Here is a 17,581-nt window from a genome sequence, read left to right on the forward strand (position 1 = left end):
TGACACATGCCCTACAGCTCAAGTACCAGCCAGATTTTTCCATAGACATTAATATGAAATTATATGTCACATGATACTTCTCTTATAGGAAACCATTGCATTATATCCTGCACTGCACATGTTTTGATGTTCATGAAATTCTGCTGTGCAGGTTGTGTTCTTTATCTTGTTATTTTTCTTCTCGATTCTCCGATCAAGCTAATGAAGAGAACCTGACAGTCTGACAGGTTTCATTCGGTTGCTGTCGCCTGTTCTTGAATTCACTTTCCATTGACCTGTTCAGGAAACTGCTGGCATGCCTCTCACATAAAAAACGCAGCTCTAGGAGGATTTCATGAGCTGAAGCAGAAGATAATTCGAGCCTTATGGAATGTTGGCAAATTCACACCTGAGAATAGGGAAATATATTACTCAGCTGTGATTCCTTTCTTTTTTTTTGTAGCACTAATAATCTGTTCCTTGGCTGTTGTATTAATTACATATGGCTAGTAATAATTTGTTTTGAATAACTTGAAACAAGATTATAATATTTAGTTTGCTTCCTTAATCAATTGTCCCTTCTATAATTAGTAAGTCTGTTTCAAATGACGAAAATATTTTCCTTTTTCTTGTGATGGCTATCTGATAGTGCATTAAAAAAAATTCTTAATGACAGCTCCCTCTGTGCACTTTATATGGCATGCAAATAAAAAAATGAACTTAAAACATGTCAGTAACAAAACTGATGAAGTTATTGTTGGTGGTGTATATAGCAGGTAGAAGCCCCTTGTTATCCATAATCCTTGATTTTTTATTTTTATTTTAGTTTAATATGGGTGTCCGGATCAGCTTGCGTGTACCTCGACTAATCCCACAGGCCCTAAAGTTAATGACCATGTAAGTCTCCAGTGGCCATCATATGAGCAACCACATGGCTCGAACCTGAGATCACAGAGAGCAGACTTCTTGATTCTAAATTCTTACTACTGGGCTACCATCTAGATGATTAATGCTTGATTTTCTTTTAAATTGAAAGTAGTTGGTATCTAGAAAGACAAAAAAGATGATTAACAGCATATGGGCACTACACAAGTAAGATATACAGTTATTACATGTTTTTAAAGGAGGGTGTTCAATTAATAGGTAGGTCCTACAGTATATTTAATGTAAAATACAATATAAACTTGATAAATTAATAATCTTGATTAAATGGTATTTTTGGTTGGTCTTGACTTGGGATCAATATGATAAATTATTAATTCACTAAATTTATAAGATAATACATTAAAAAATATATATAAGTCCCATTTGATATATAAATTAATAATCTCTTTATACATCAAAATTATACACACACGATTCAATTACGAGGCTTTTGTAAAATATAACTCTAATATGACTTGTTTCTTCTTTAAATTGATATCTCTTTGGATCTAATCTATAGTTTTAAAATCTGACCCGGTAATCGATTCGGTACAATGATCGGATCACGAGTCAGATGGGTTGACTCCGGTCAACAAAAAAAAAGAATATTTTCCGTGAAATTTTCATTAATGGTCAAAGCGTGATTTACTTTTCTAGACAGTTCTTTTACCAAACATGAAGAGCTGTAGAAATTGACTTGATTTGGCTCTCCTCGGTTCTTTTACTCTCACGCCTATGCCTTCCTTTTCTCTGTCCTTAAAATCTCACACCTCACCCCACTATACCGAGAAATTCTCCCTACATTAAAAAGCTGCAGAAGTTGTCTTGCATCACAACAAAATCTATTAAACCTCTTGCTCGCCCCCTTTCACTCTTTCCTTCTTTTTTTTTCCCTTTACTCCACTTCTATAATCAACAGAAACTATCCATGTTCAATATTTTCCTAAAAAAAAAGTTATGTCAAATAAGGAATCCTAGTTATTGATATCTCTGTTTTCATTAGAGAAATAAGTAAGAGTAGCTTCATCTAACCTTGATTCGCAGATCTGAACTGAAGAGAGCCATATCAAAAAAAGAACAAACACCCTACAAAAACTGATTTAGTGTTTGCCGAGGGTCAAAAGAGAGACAGGAACAAAATCTAGTATGACTTGCTTTGAAGCCTTTTACGTGTGGCTTAAATCCCTCTACTCTTCTTTGCAACTGATGTGGCTTTCAAGATTGAAAAGATTATGTTTTATTTGTATTCGTGTTGCAAATGGTTTGAGTTTTGACAGTAGAAGGCTAAAACGATGACATTTTACTTTTATATATATATATATATATATATAAACAGTTAGGTCTTGTGTGCGTTTATCCAGATCTTATTGTTCGCGGGTCGACCCTCCAAGTCGACCGGGTTTTTCTGGGCCAAATTCCTAGCTGATTTTTTTTAAACCCGGCTCAGTTCCAGTCCCGGGTCGACCCACCAGGCTGAGCTGGATTTTAAAACTATGATTTAATATCTAACTTTTCTTGGTGCATTAAAAAGCTCTGGTGTGGTTTTCTCATGTTGTTTGAGAAAATTATAAGTTACATGCTTTGAGTGCATCTTTGTATAATATAAACTTAATTACAGAACTATTATCTTTAACTTCATCTTCTTTATTAATTTCTATGTTGTTCTTCATAATTTTTTTACTGCTCAATAACTTTAAAATCACCTCGTTTTCTTTTAAGTAGTTCAAAAAGCACTCAACATTTATTATATCATGATATTTTATTGATAAAAAACACACATAGAATAACGATAATTTATAATTCAATAGTAGGTAATATTTGTATAATCATATTCACAATACATGTATTAAGTTAAATGTTTTGGAGAAAAAATAAAGAACACATTGATAAATTAATAAATCATTAATTTGTCAATTAAATAATAAATTTTCATGGTCCTTAAAATATTAATTTATTAAGATTTAATTGTATGGAAAAACTAATTAGGATAGGATAGGATTTGAAGCAATGGTATCACCATGCTCTCCTCTCCTACCGAGCATGCCTTTATAAGCTTTTAGAGTTTAGATCATTTTTTATAAAATTTAGTTTGGCCTACCTATCAATTCAAAACCTAACATGTAATGAGTTTTATATCAAACTAGTTTAGGAGTACATCTGGCCAAACTTAATTGGTTCAAGACCTAGTAGACTGAGATAATACCCTGCTTGATTTTTTTAAAATTATAAAATGATTTATTTTAAAAAAATCTTGAGATGAAGCTCTTGACCTTCGCCATGGGCTGGTTCATGGGACGAGTTGAGTCTTTAATTATAGTGTAGACTTAGTTCTCATTTGGGCCGGACCACTCTGAACATTTTGTTCAGACTTACTGGCTACTATTGGGCCCGAAACGCACATCTTCTTTGCGTTTGAACCCCAACGCGCGTCTGGACCCCGACACCCACTGACACGCTAAAGCGAGACACTGTGAGTGAATGTTTCACTCTGTCCCTGTGCTGTAATTCTGAAAGTGGATTTCTGTCAGCTCTAGCGTAGATCTACGTAAGGCGAGATCTCTCTTGTTTTGCTTTGTTAAAATCCGAAAACGCAACTGCATAACATAAAGTTTTGCAGCTGAAGAGCTTTCTTGGTTTAAGTAGAGAAGATGGATTCCTCAACTGCTTTGTTTGACCAGCTCAAGGTAAGGTTTTAGGTCTTGAAGCAGTTATCATTTTGTTTGGTCTCTGCATTGGTATGAATCGTCTTTTGTGTATAATTTGGCATTGGATTGGATTTGAAATGCAGGCAGCAGAACCATTTTTCTTGTTAGCGGGACCCAATGTGATTGAATCTGAAGAACACATTCTTAGAATGGCCAACCATCTGAAGACTATCTCCACCAAGTACGTGTCTCATGCTTCTGTCAATGCGTTTAATTTTGAAAAAAATGATGTTTTTGTGGCAAGGTGATTGGAAAAATGGACTGCTTGTATTATAATTGGAAGGAAGCAGGCTGAAGAGAATGTGTTTGTGATTATTTTATTTTTTTTATCTTGTAGAGTTGGGTTGCCACTGGTTTTTAAATCAAGCTTTGATAAAGCTAACAGGACATCCTCAAAATCATTTAGAGGTCCAGGAATGAGCGAAGGTTTGAAGGTATCAATCAGTTCACGCTTTACGACAATGAATAATGCGAAATATTGGAATAAGACATAGGCGTAAAGTTCATACTTTTTATGCTAGTAATTCATAACTGTTAAAACAAGACAAACAGCAATTATGAAATACAAGTAAATAAGCTCACACGTTCACAGGTTGGGACTAAGTTAAATGTTCATAAAGTGTAGACATTGAGTTAGAATTCAGAATAGGATAATGCTGGCGTACTTTCCTTATATTGATCACAGTGATTTGCATAATGATCTTGGTATTACAATCTTTGCCAATATTATTGGACATGACAACTCAAATTGGATGCTAGGCGGATATATGTTGGCATCGAGCAATGTTTGTCTATATACATTTTTTTGTGGTTATTCAGTATTACTTCCTGATACATTGGTACTCAATATTGATAATGCATGCACAAAAATCTCTTAGCAGGTTTGTAGTCACTTCTACTAGATTTACTTTTTGGTGTCACATTATGAGTAGATTGCCAAGATGCTTAATAATTTTAGGAAATTTCACATACATGAACTGATAACTGATTAATATCCTCTCTCTCGTATTTGGTGTAGATCCTTGAGAAGGTTAAAGTAGCATATGACATCCCCATTGTTACTGATGTGCATGAAACAATTCAGGTAGGCAACCATCCTATTCTTTTATGGTTGACTTCTTCCCATTAATTGTGATCATATTGTTTATTTTCTTTTAATGTTGACTTCTTCCCATTAATTTTTTGGAAGGTTATATTATATGATCTAATATGCTGAACAAATGTCTATTACATGGCTCTTATAGACTTTCAGTTCCATTAGGTGGAGCATTACTTCGTAATGGTGTTGAGAATGAGAAATGAAAGATGATGCACTCAGCATGGTCCAACCTGAACTAAGTTTTAGTTCTATGCTAGTCGCAACTTCTTATAAATAAAAGTTGATGTATTATTGTGTCATGAGATGATAATGATTATGTATCATTGTATTGGTCTTTTATTACTTCCAAGTCTTTTTAATTAGTGACCAAAATGGTAGAATTCTGGGGGAAAAATAAAGAAAAAAGGAAGAGAGGATGAAATTTCTGTTTTTACTTCCAAGTCTTTTTATTACATGCTAGTCGCAACTTCTTATGGAGTGTTTGTCGATTGTTTTCTTTCCCTTGGAATATTTGTTAAAGAATTTGCATAAGCCTGATTTCTTGAATTATGTAAACTCTTACATCCTATTTTATGTCTTTTCTATTTATAGTCCTTCGTTTCTGTTCAAATATTTACGTTTTTCTTTAGTGCCAACTTGCTACCTGTATGAAGTAGTAAGATTGCTCCAAAGTGTCACAAACAATTGTAACCTTTTCTATTTGGCCAGTGTGAACCAGTTGGCAAAGTTGCAGATATCATTCAGATTCCAGCCTTTTTATGTCGTCAGGTTAAGTTGCTACCTTATATCTTTTAGCTTGATGTTTCCACGATGAGTTCATTTTGAGTTTGAAAGATGCACCTTTTCCCTTTCATTGTTTTTTTTAATGCAGTTATCTCATTTTTTAGATTTTATAACAGACAGATCTTCTAGTTGCAGCTGCCAAGACTGGGAAAATTATCAATATTAAGAAAGGCCAATTCTGTGCTCCTTCTGTGAGTTCTCATTTCCATGAAAAAAGTATTCATATTGACGTGCTTGGATTTCAAGCTTTTGAAATATAGGCATACCTGTGTCCAGTGTTGTTTCTCTAGTTAATGATCATAGAATTAAAACATGCAGGTCATGTCAAATTCTGCTGAGAAGGTAAGATTGGCTGGAAATCCAAATGTCATGGTTTGCGAGAGGGGAACCATGTTTGGCTATAGTAAGTGTGCCCAGTTTTTGTCTCAAATGATGCATGCCATATGTTTTTAAAAGGTGTTGTTTCTTATTTTCTTTCAACAGTGTAAAGGGGGGGGTTAATTCAGGGATTCTTGAAGTTCTGCAGCTTTCTATTTGAAATGAATATAAGAAGCCGTGTTTTTTGTTTCTTATTATCTTTCAACGTGTAAAAGGGGATCAATTAGGGGATTCTTGAAGTTCGGAAAATTTCTATCTGCAATTAATTTAAGAAGCTGTTTAAATTGGCATACCAGTGATGCAGGACAGCCTGGATAATTAAAATTTATGCGCTGTCTTGCAAAGATAGAGTGGTAGGAAATCAATAAGGTTTGGGGAATTAAGGTTTCAGAATAGAATTTGAAATTATGAGGATTTATTATTAGGAATAACATGTAGAAAGAGAGAAAGAAATGGAGAAAGCGGAACAAAACACTTATTAAGAGAAATTTGATTTTGTGTTTTTGAATTATTTGCATGTAAGTTAAATGAACTAAATTTTTGTGAACTACACAATTTAAGAGTTTGGTTTAAACATATTTGGAATTTGAAGTCTTTGATGAGTAACAACATATTTGTTATCCAGTTTGATTTGATCCTATGTTTGGGCTTGGCTTGTAGGTGATTTGATTGTTGATCCGCGTAATTTGGAATGGATCAGGGAAGCTAATTGTCCTGTTGTACGTCAAATACTCTTCTTTATTGTTTCATACCATTTGATGCTCATCAAGCCCCTTTATATTGAAGAATAATTCAATTAAGATAGAAAGTATGTTACTTATACAAAGTTTATCAAGTCCGAAGGTGAATGGTATTTTACATTTATAAGACCACCTAATAGCAGATATTCTCCTGATTCTCCCCCTCCACATAAATCTCCAAAACTTGGACCATTTCATTTTTCACTCCTTGAATTTCTTGTCTATGAGATAAGGAGAAGTGTCATATTTGATTGGGATTCTAATTTTCTTTGCAAGAGGACAGAATCCTTTGGCTTTCTTAGAACCTGATCCTGATCTTGAAGTGGATGAGATGTAGGCAAGAGCAATAATGGATAATTGTCCCATTCATTAGCTTGAATTTAATCTTCCATTAAAAGGAGAAAAATTTTAAATGTTTCATCAAACTTCAATTCCAATTTTTTATTTTATGGCATTGGCTTGCACAACTTTTGTTCTTTTAGTTTAGAAATCTCGAACTTTTATCTTTTATCAAACATGTCACGTTTAGAGTGATTATAGAAATTATCTATAGCCGCTTACAGTATTAATCCACTTCAGATAGTTCTTTTGGGTTCTTCTACTGATGTGCTTCTTATATTTCAATTTACATGCTATAATCTGGAAGACTTAATCACTGATTCAAGTGTTTCAAAACAGGTAGCTGACATCACACATTCACTACAACAGCCTGCTGGGAGAAAGGTGTGGATTGTCTTACATTTTCCGTTGTACAACTAGATGATGGAACATAGATTCAGTCTTGGTAAATGTTAGCAGACCACTATTAGTGTGTTTTACATGATTTCCCTGATAAACTTTAAGAATGTGGGAAACCAATCTGTTAATATTTTTGGCCTTTGGTGTCTTAAATCATGTCTTTGATGCTATGGTTTTGTGCTGTCCTTCCTTCTGGTCGCTATATTTCCCTGGTCTTCATTTTTATGTAAAGTTTAATGTGTTGCTATGTACATCTCCTTTTTGTATTTTTGCCCTCATATGAAATCGTTAAAGTATGCTCTATCTACAGCTGGATGGTGGAGGTGTTGCTAGTGGAGGTCTTCGTGAATTGATACCATGCATTGCAAGAACAGCAGTGGCCGTTGGGGTGGATGGAATTTTCATGGAGGTATGATGATCTGTTGAAAATGATCAATTTATTATTGGAACGTCTCAGGATTATATATAAACCATATAATTTTAGGACTAAAATGAAGACTTTGTCGTGGTTCCATCCCTGTTTGTGGAGACTCCGAAGTTCATCATCAGGAGGAATTGAAGTGAATTGGTCTGGTTTCTACCATTCCATTAATGTCTAGTTTTTCTATATGAATTTTTTTATTTCGTGAATCTTTTGCTTTGCTTCTGAGTTTGCGATGTTACGATTTCTTGACAAGCCCAGAGACTTCTAGTAGTTGTGTCAGTGTTTGTATCTTTGATCATATTTATATATAGGCCTCTCAAAGCTTCTTTGTGGTGCTTAGGTTCATGATGATCCTCTGAATGCCCCGGTGGATGGTCCAACTCAGTGGGTGAGTCTTACATAGGCCTTGTTTGTGAAATGTCCTAGGTGTTTTTCATTAGATTATACATATAGATATTTGTTTAAACAAATGCCAGTTTTTTTTTTTTTTAATTTTGGCTGGATAATTATCTATCTTTTGCTTTTTTTCATGAAATTAGCCTCTACGCCATTTAGAGGAGCTACTAGAAGAGCTTGTGGCAATAGCTGTAAGTATTATCTCCATCTTTTATCAGCACATACACTTCTTCTAAAGCTTATACACTGTCAGAAACTCATCTTTGTAGCAATGCTGCACACATTTTCTTCTTTCATCTCCAATTCGTGAGATTAGAGAGAGTACACCCAGATGTCAGATTGGGGCTCGTGATTGGGAGTCTCAATTTCATAGAACCCTACTAATTTCTGTAATTTTACCTTCTCACCACTTCTTAGTATCTCTATCATTATGTACCAATCTCTCTTAGCTCACTGTTTGAACCCTTTGGCGTTCATTTTGCACTTTTTCAATTTTTTAACCCAGGCTGACTTGTTAACAGCCTGTTAGTTTGAATAATCTCACTCGCTGCCTCCTCCTTGCCAGTCTCCTTCTACAATCTCAAGTTTCTAGAAAAGCCCCCTGTTCCAGTAATAAATTTGATTGGTAGTGGTTGTTGTATACGATGTAGCATGGATAACATCATTTCCATTCCATTATTGACCTGGATGTTTATTTTTCTTGTGTACCACAGAAGGTAAGCAAGGGGAAGAAACCGATGAACATTGATCTCACACCATTTCACGAATAGGAAATTGATTGCCTCTCTCAAAGATTACCAAGGAGAAATTATTTGATTGTAAGATTGCTTTTCACTGTTGAATTCTTAATTCTTAAGACACTTGAATTTGCATCCAGTCTATCCATGCATTCTTAGACATTGTTTCTCAATTTTTAAGATTCTTTGTATTCATTCATATTGCAAATCTCCTCTCGTCATAGCAGATAGAAAACTTTCCATGTTATTTGATGGCTGTAAACTGTGAATAAAGTATGGTTCTTTCTAGAGAGTTATTAGCGGTGATGCAAGAAATTTCATCCTGTATACATGGATTCTTATAATTTATGATTGGTCATCGCTTATTTGAAGTGGGGTTACCTGTTGCGGCATGGAATGAAGCTTTTGGTGACGCTAATGTAAATCCAGCCCATGATGATGCACTTACGTGTATTTTACCATTTTACTTGAACAAAAAAAAATATTCAAGATAAATATTTGGAAACTTCTTGCAAAATATTTGGAAAAAAACTTTAATAAATTGTTTTAATGATTGTTTTTTATGGTATAATTAAACACTAAAATTATTTTTCAATTTATTTTTCATATATTACTAAAAATTAAAAAATAACTTATTTTTTAATAATTTATTTTTCATAAAGATCACTTTCCGAAAAAAACTTATTTCTCAGCAAATAATCGGGCCTTGTAATGATGGATTGGATCAGGATGAGATTTGTGTGGTGTTGTCCAGGTAGCAAGCCGATTGTGCATGATGGATGGTTTATTTTTGTTAATGAGTCATGTACTCGAGCTGTAAATCAAGTGACAAAAACGCCCTCAAGCCTAGGCCCTGTAAGGATGTTGACTTGTTGGCCATAATTTACTAATTTAGGCATTTTAAGGATATACTTCTTTCAAGTACCTTTCATTATCATCATCAAAGTCTCGTTAAAGCATCTTTTAGTTGCTTTTATGGGGTGTAATAGCAAGTTGTAGCTCTTTAATAAGCGGATTTTTTTGTTTAAAAATATGATAATAATTATTTTTTAAAGTATTTTTTATTTAAAAATATGTTAAAATAATATTTTTTATATTTTAAAAAAAATAGTATTGATATTATCACATTAAAACGATCTAAAAATATAAAAAAAATTATTTTAAATAAAAAAAATTATTTTCTCAGAAATACTATTTGGAATGTAATTTCAATTAAGGGCTTCATAGTGGCAATTGCCAATTAAGGATTTGGATGTGGACTAGGTTAGAAAGATGAAAAACATTATTAAGAGCGCAATTTCAATTAAGAGCTTCGTATTGGCAATTGCCAATTAAGGATTTGGATTTGGACTTGATTTGAAAGATGAATGGAGAAGCTCGTACCATGAAAATTATTGGGCTGCTTAATGCTACTTTAACCTCTTATAGTTACTTACAAACATATAGGATTTTTTATTTTTTTAAAAAAAAAATAATGAACATAAAAAGGGTGTAGTGCAGCATTAATTTACGTTGTGTTTTTGTAAGGTAATAGCTAGTCTAGCTTAGGTATATAGTTTGCTTAGTAAATCTAGGTTTTTCTTTTTCTTTTTTTTCCTTATCAATAGTTTAGTTCTTTATTGTTATTTTTCTTATATACATTGATAGATGTTTTCTCTATGATCATGAAGATCCAAGCTAGCTATCCATTTATAGTAACTAGACTGATTTCAATGAGAGAGATGCACACTTCTTCTTCTTCTTCTTCTTCTTCTTCTTCTTGATGTGCACATAATTGTTCCAATAACCTTTTTTCCTTGACCCTTTTACTAGCAAGGGAAGTTTTGAATCAAATTGAAGCATGAAGAACATATGATGAGATGAATTTATTAGGGTTTGCTCCTGATTTCCTTTTAATTCCATGACATCATTTGAGGTTTTTATGTGATTAATGAGACTCCAATTGCATTTTTGTTGGTATGTTTTTGTTAATGGGCCATGTAATTGGTTCTGGTTGTCCATAAAGTGATTAAAAAAAAAAAACCCACAAAGACCAGCCAAGTAGGGATGTTGTCTTGCTGGAAATACTCCATCGTTGAATTTTCACTTTCTATTACATGTCTTTGGGAATTATGAAGGTAGGTATTATTTTTTTCAATCGTACTCTTCGCTCTCACAAAATGATGGGATTCATAAATATTTTTTTATTATGTTTTTATTAGGTAAAGAAGTATAATTTGTGATATATCAATGATTTCTTATTATTTTCAGTTTTTTTTTTTGAAATATTGCATTCAAATCCTGAGTTGATATTAAAAGAATTATTAAATCTCTTTAACACATCTCACTAATATGTAGGTACCTTTTTAAAATCATTAAAAGAACTCATCTCAATTAGCATGTAAACTAACTCGAGACACTAAAAAAACAATAGTGTTTTGCATGCAAAAATTAAAAATATATCTGGTAATATGAAAAACTTTTAAAAAATATTTTTTTGTTGAAATATATTTAAATATTTTTTTATTTTTAACACCAATACATCAAAATCATTAAAAAATACTAATTTAATATTTTTTTAAGTAAAAATTATTTTAAAAAGTATTTTTAAAAACAAAAATAAATATATTTAAAAAACGAAGTATACTAAATTTTTTATGGGTAGTCACTCGCACTAAATATAAGGGTATGTTTGGGAGTGTTACGGATATTGTTTTCTAAAATGTTTTTTGTTTTGAAATATATCAAAGTAATTTTTTATTTTTTAAATTTTAATTTTTATATTAACACATTGAAAAGATCTAAAAAATAAAAAATAATAATTTAAATCTAAAAAAATAAAAAATTTCAAAAATACAATGACAAACAAGGCGTAAGCATGATTCTGATGATCCGAGGAAGAGCCCAATACCGTGCTCTTCTTGGAGATTTGGGCTTCTTGGTGATGGACCCAACCGAACCAGATTTCCAATTGGGAGTCCAACGATTGCAATTTGTTTCCTTTTTGCTGGTCATTCAAATTAACCCATGAAAAAAATTTCCAAAAAATCCACCGGCACACTGATACATTGCTGCCCATTCATTTCCTTCTCGCTCTCTCACAGAAAATGGCAGCATTATCTTCCCTCCACCACAACCAGAATCATATAAGATGGGCGCCTTTGATACACAAGAAAGCCAAATTTAATGTTTCTGTGAGCACCCGAACTCTGTTTACTATTTTGCTTTTACAGTTTCCTTTATGCATATGATGATGGCATGGAATATTAGCTCAGATTATATCACGGTGGAGGACTGGAGTCTTTATTTTCTTCTCCATACAACTAGTTGAACATTTTAGTAAATCAATTTGTATCTAAAATGAACTTTATCCAATCAAAAGGTTAGATAAAAACTGAAAAAGAAACTGTAGCAATTGGTTTTCTTCGAAATATGTTAAAGTTGATCCTTTTCTTCTTCGAGGGAATTTGGTTTTCGATTTTCTAGGCAGCAGTGTGTGCAAGTCAAGGCTTCCTCTCATTTGATTACTGATGGGGCTTGCTCGATTTCTACTTGTTACGTAATTTTTTTATTTATTTATTTACGTGAGGTGTCCGGGCCAGCTTGCGCGCACCACGACTATTCCCCACGGCCCACTGGACATCCTGCAAGTCTAGGGGCAGGTTAGGCACCGCAGGGGTGACAGGCGTGCACGTAGAAGATCGAACCCGAGACGGAAACGAAACAAATCACACGAATGACCACAGCAGCTAGGCCTCAAGTGCACTTGTTACGTAATTTGGTTTAGCAATTAGGCAGATAACTTGGGGCTGTAGCAAGTAACTGAGGCTGGCTCACGAATCCCTTTTGCTTTATCCTGGCTCCGAGGTCTATTTGTGAATGTGATTTGTGCTTTCGGAACCAAACCAGCCCTAGAAAAAGATTATCCCTTACAACTTGATGGATTCTCTGACCTCTGTGTGCATGTCTACTTTCTTCAAGAACATGTTCTATACCAGAAAGTCCTTGGGTTGTATTCCATTTGATTTTTTTAGTGTTTGATGCTTGAACCTCAAAAATCAAAGTGATTTTCCACGATCATCTGTGTTTTAATGAATAGCTTGGGATATCTCTGAATGCTTTTTAAAGTTTTGTTACGAGTCACTGTTTTTTATTGCATTTGACATTTGATCAAATCCCCTGGCTTCCTGCACACTAATTAGTTTTTTTATATTCTATAATCTTCATCTGCATGTTTGCGGGGGCCTTGATGTGCACCAGTATAATATATTCTTAAATTCTGACCCAATTTTGTTTTACGTTCTCAGATCTTTTTCCATGAATGGAAAACATTTGTATTAATAGTATGATAAATGGGTAAAATATCAAGGTTAAGAAGAAGATTTTCGAACTGCTTATAGGCTCCATACTCCATGTATCTAACTGTTTAAGTTGTGCAGGAGAGGTTGAACTGCCCTACCAGAGGACATTCCAGCCAAGGCCATCAAGTCCTTTGGTCAAGGACGTGTTGCTTTACCAGAGTCGCAGCTTCTCTTAATGTAGACCTCGCAATGTCACATGGAGACATTTCAGGGGAGCCGTTTAGCACTCCTGAGGCTGTGAGGAATATCAACGTAGGCATACCAAAGACATCAGAAGCTACCTCAAATTTAATTCAGAGATTGATGCTGGCAGATTTAGACCCTGCCGCAGCGAAGTCAGCGGTAGGTATCTGGGGGCCAATCCTCTCAGCATTTTCCTTTCTATTTATTTTGAGGATAGTAATGTCATGGTACCCAAAGCTTCCTGTCGGGGAGTTTCCATATGTGTTAGTTTATGCTCCCACAGAACCACTTCTCATTCCGACCAGAAAGTTGATTCCACCACTTGGAGGAGTGGATGTGACTCCTGTGGTATGGTTTGGGTTATTGAGTTTCCTTAACGAAATATTGGTCGGTCCTCAAGGGCTTCTGGTTCTTCTTTCTCAGCAGATTAGCTGATGCTTCCTGGATGCACCGGGAAGCCAAATCTGTATTCAATTTTGTATGGCGAGACTTCGTACACGTAAACTGGCGAAGGCTGAGTTTGTTTTTTCATTTAACCAACTGATGCTGGTGCTTCCTGAACTTGTGAAGTGAAGTGACTGCTTGAATTGCATACATTTATAGCACATAATAATAGCTGCTTTTGAAAATATTTTTTTAAAAAAATATATTAAAATAATATTTTTTTAAAAAAAAAATTTATTTTTTATATCAGTAAATAATATAAAAACATAAAAAAAATTATTTTGAAGTAAAAAAAGAATGAAAAAAATTCAACTTAAAAACAAACAGGCTTTATTTAACAATGAATGTAGTTCTGAAACAAGGACCGAACACAAGGAGAAAATAAGCACCAACGCAGATAAGAAGAGCAAAATTCGTTTGTTATTCTCGTCATCAAACATTGTTTGGTCATTTTATGGACCATTTCTAGGACACTAAAGTTGACTACATTTGAATGGGTAAAACTATATATGAATGAATCATAGCCAACTGGAAACAAAAGCTTTCATAAGCTGCCAATGTCCAAAAGCAGCATCTAAATCCAACTTTGACTTCAAATGTCTGCCACGAGAAAGTTTTCAGACAGTGAAACCTGCAAGAAAATAGATTATTAGTTCCATACAATACAGTAATACAGATGTCGTGGGAAAGGGAAAGAGAGATCCTGTGTTCCTGTTAATTACCTTTTCACCAAGTTTGAATGGGGGAAGACCTTTGTAAGGGCATGTACCGCAACGAAAAGCATCCCCTAGTCCACACTGCGTGACATAAGAAAAAAAAAATCAGGCTGGAGGAAGAAATAATTAGCTGATTCAACAAACCACAAAGCGGATGACTTTGAAGCATGCTGATTTTAATATCTGCGTGTGCTAGTCTATTCATGAGCTAAGATGCCTTGAGACTGCTTCAAGTAAATTAGCATAATAGTAACCTAAACACATGCAGCTTCTTTCCCAAAAAGTTATTGATATGAAACCAGGGCACATAACCAAAATGCACAGCAGTGTCATTCCCTACCATTTGTCATCAAATCAGAATCATCTAGGGATCCAGGGACGATCATGTTGAGACAAACAATTTAGCGTGTACAAATACAATTACATCTACATTAATGCACATAAAGACATATAAAACATACACTGCCACATGCTGATTGTGGATTGCTCAGCTGATCCATAGTCGGTCCCAACTTCACTTTCTCCTCTTCCTCAGCTCTACCACAAGTGCAGTTCTTGCAAGCCTTCCTTGTGCTTCCAACCTCACAATCACCAACTTCACATGCAAATTTGGTTACTAGTGGCCCAAAAAAAAAACATAAAAATGCATAAAACCAAAGCTTAGTATCTTCTATCTTACCAGGTGGTAGCTGAGGTTTCTTCAAATCTTCTTCCGTCAAAAGGCTATCCTCATCAATCAAATCTGAATAATCATCATTTTGAACCTTGACGGGTGATTTTATGGATTTCTTTAGTGCAAAGGATGAACCAATATTCCAAGAAGGTTTTTTGGCCTTGACCTAAGAATAAAGAAGGATTATAAATTCAACCAAGTATATTGCAACATGAATAATGGAAAGCAAATAGTATTAGGACGCAAAGAATAAAGAAGGATTATAAATTCAACCAAGCATATTGCAACATGAATAATGGAAAGCAAATAGTATTAGGACGCAATGAATAATGGCAAGCAAATAGTATTAGGACGCAATGGAAGGGGTGATACAGTTAAAACTTGCAAAGAGAATATGTATCCTTGCCCTTTTACATCAAGGATCAACTTGTTATGGTTCTATCATTCCTCATTTGAGTAAAGGAGCAGAGAATAACAAGATCACAAATTCACAATAATGCCAACAGTCATAAGTGAAAACTAACTCACCCCAAAAGAACAAACCACATTGGAGAGGCCAACAGGTTTTGGTTGTAGAGCTTCCGCTTCCAAGAAACCACCCAAAAGCAACTTGCGCTGAAGACCAGAAATTGCCTACAGAAACACCATGGTGAGAAGCTTGATGACAAACTAAACTCTATCCAGACCACAAAAAAAGGCATTTATATTCACCTTGTCAGTTTCCCCTATAACAGATTGCTGAGAACTGTAAATCAGAATGATTCCACCAGGCTTCAACACTCTAAAAATTTCCTTTACCAACAGGTCACCAGGAAATTCGATTGATCTGAAGATGGGAATGACAATATCCACAGAGGAAGGCTCCAATGGCAGCTTACCTGTCATAATTCATCAACAGATGTTAAACCAGGACGCAACTTAGCATGTATAAACCTGATTCAATAAACAAGGAACAAGTTGTGCAAGCATGGAATTTAACAGCATTGCTTGTATATGCTACTGAGAACTGATCCATTGATTGTGAACTCTGTAACTCATCATTGTTTCCAAAATATGTACCCATGCTAAAGTGCAATGTCCTATCCACCTATTGAGCAACCTCTTTTTCTCTGCAAACTCTAAAATACTTCCAATCAAAATTGTCTCACTTAAATAATCACCTCAGTCCTCCTAAAAACTTATGAAGAACATGGTCAATACAACATCACAGCTCATTCTGAAAGATGCACATTGCAAAGCATGACTTGCAAACACAATTGGGAATGAAATCAAACTAACAAAGAAACAACAACAAAGAGATTAACGAAAGTACTTAGAGATGATGCTTGAGTGATAATCTGAGGATCACACTGATCAACCCCATCATTGGCAACCTCCCTTGCCGCATTTGCTACAGTACCAATTGAAATAAGAGTATCATCTGTTAAAGCCAGTACAGAACTCTGCAGCATTCTCTTCGTATCCTACAAAACACCAATTACAAATATTTTAGCAAGACAGACCAGCATAAGATCATAATACAAAACAACAGTATCAAGAAAAATCTCCTCATGGGTGGATCCCGTGTTGAATTACCGAAATATTAATCCTAATTTTCTTCAATATAAACACAAATATAATAAATTATGAAAATCAAACAATGGATTTTATGTATGTATTCGACATCAAATTAAAAATGAAAAGAACAAAAAAACACGAGATGGATCTACAATACCGACTAACAAATTAGCAATTCAAAAATTAAAAAATGAAAAGGGAGAGAGAGAGCGCTAGAATCATGATGATTTACCATTCGCTGATTCTTCAAAAACCTCTTCGAGAAACTTCAAAAACCCTAAGGACAATTTCTTTTTTCGCCGACTTTCTCTCGCGTTCTTTTAATTTATTTTCCTTTTTGGAGTTTGGAATTTATTGCGTTCGCGAGTTTATGCTGCGCCTCTCTGCTATTTTCTATATTGAAGAGGTCAGAGGTGGAGTCGCAATCGGGTGTGACGCAGCCGTATGAATATAAAAAAGAGCGTGATGACGTGGACGTGCTTTTAAAGTGAGTGTGGAACGCGGGGTGCTCGAGTCTCCCCGTGAGTCGGCAATGCGGGGGTGTGCTGCAAGTCGGTGATCGTGTGGATGGAGTGTGTTGGTAACACGTGTCGAATGGATGATGATACTTACTAATTTTCTCGCGTAACATTGGATATGCCGCAGCCGCTTCTAAGTTTTTATCGTTGGTAGAGAAATGGAGGGACGTTTACGCTCACGAGAAATTCAAGGTATCAAAGATCCATGTCCAAGGAGGTGGTAGGTAGAATCACAATACTTGCTATT

At 34.6% G+C, this 17,581-nt stretch overlaps 3 protein-coding genes across 3 annotated transcripts; 2 read left to right on the forward strand and 1 right to left on the reverse strand.

The window, feature by feature from the left end:
• The first annotated feature begins 3,326 nt into the window (after window positions 1–3,326).
• LOC133693666 (2-dehydro-3-deoxyphosphooctonate aldolase-like) lies at window positions 3,327–9,191 on the forward strand. The gene is made up of 14 exons (XM_062114928.1): window positions 3,327–3,448; window positions 3,521–3,587; window positions 3,692–3,789; window positions 3,946–4,042; window positions 4,627–4,692; window positions 5,416–5,475; window positions 5,607–5,681; window positions 5,809–5,893; window positions 6,529–6,587; window positions 7,287–7,331; window positions 7,657–7,755; window positions 8,111–8,158; window positions 8,310–8,357; window positions 8,880–9,191. The coding sequence occupies exons 2-14, from the start codon at window positions 3,552–3,554 to the stop codon at window positions 8,934–8,936; spliced, it is 873 nt and encodes a 290-aa protein (XP_061970912.1). The 5' UTR covers window positions 3,327–3,448; window positions 3,521–3,551; the 3' UTR covers window positions 8,937–9,191.
• Window positions 9,192–11,907: 2,716 nt separating this feature from the next.
• LOC133693705 (protein COFACTOR ASSEMBLY OF COMPLEX C SUBUNIT B CCB3, chloroplastic-like) lies at window positions 11,908–14,055 on the forward strand. The gene is made up of 2 exons (XM_062114982.1): window positions 11,908–12,076; window positions 13,322–14,055. The coding sequence occupies exons 1-2, from the start codon at window positions 11,990–11,992 to the stop codon at window positions 13,859–13,861; spliced, it is 627 nt and encodes a 208-aa protein (XP_061970966.1). The 5' UTR covers window positions 11,908–11,989; the 3' UTR covers window positions 13,862–14,055.
• A 122-nt stretch (window positions 14,056–14,177) lies between these two features.
• LOC133693703 (anamorsin homolog) lies at window positions 14,178–17,235 on the reverse strand. Its single transcript, XM_062114981.1, has 8 exons — window positions 17,049–17,235; window positions 16,572–16,722; window positions 15,971–16,137; window positions 15,788–15,892; window positions 15,266–15,425; window positions 15,048–15,181; window positions 14,593–14,667; window positions 14,178–14,501 (listed from the first exon to the last, which is right to left on the reverse strand). Exons 1-8 carry the CDS (start codon window positions 17,049–17,051, stop codon window positions 14,463–14,465), a joined length of 834 nt encoding a protein of 277 aa, XP_061970965.1. The 5' UTR covers window positions 17,052–17,235; the 3' UTR covers window positions 14,178–14,462.
• Between the last annotated feature and the right edge of the window lie 346 nt (window positions 17,236–17,581).

Source organism: Populus nigra, chromosome 5, assembly GCF_951802175.1.
Source record: "Populus nigra chromosome 5, ddPopNigr1.1, whole genome shotgun sequence".
NCBI classification, from domain to species: domain Eukaryota; kingdom Viridiplantae; phylum Streptophyta; class Magnoliopsida; order Malpighiales; family Salicaceae; genus Populus; species Populus nigra.

Excerpts from the sequence above, each read along its gene's own strand:
- LOC133693666 (XM_062114928.1), top strand. The coding sequence starts at position 3,552 with ATGGATTCCTCAACTGCTTTGTTTGACCAGCTCAAG. Across the intron at positions 5,682-5,808 it reads GCCAATTCTGTGCTCCTTCT|GTCATGTCAAATTCTGCTGA; the intron begins GTGAGTTCTCAT and ends TAAAACATGCAG. Across the intron at positions 8,358-8,879 it reads AAGAGCTTGTGGCAATAGCT|AAGGTAAGCAAGGGGAAGAA; the intron begins GTAAGTATTATC and ends TGTGTACCACAG.
- LOC133693705 (XM_062114982.1), top strand. The coding sequence starts at position 11,990 with ATGGCAGCATTATCTTCCCTCCACCACAACCAGAATCATATAAGATGG. Across the intron at positions 12,077-13,321 it reads AAGCCAAATTTAATGTTTCT|GAGAGGTTGAACTGCCCTAC; the intron begins GTGAGCACCCGA and ends TAAGTTGTGCAG.
- LOC133693703 (XM_062114981.1), bottom strand. Across the intron at positions 15,182-15,265 it reads GAAACCTCAGCTACCACCTG|TTGGTGATTGTGAGGTTGGA; the intron begins GTAAGATAGAAG and ends TTGCATGTGAAG. Across the intron at positions 14,502-14,592 it reads CATTCAAACTTGGTGAAAAG|GTTTCACTGTCTGAAAACTT; the intron begins GTAATTAACAGG and ends ATTTTCTTGCAG.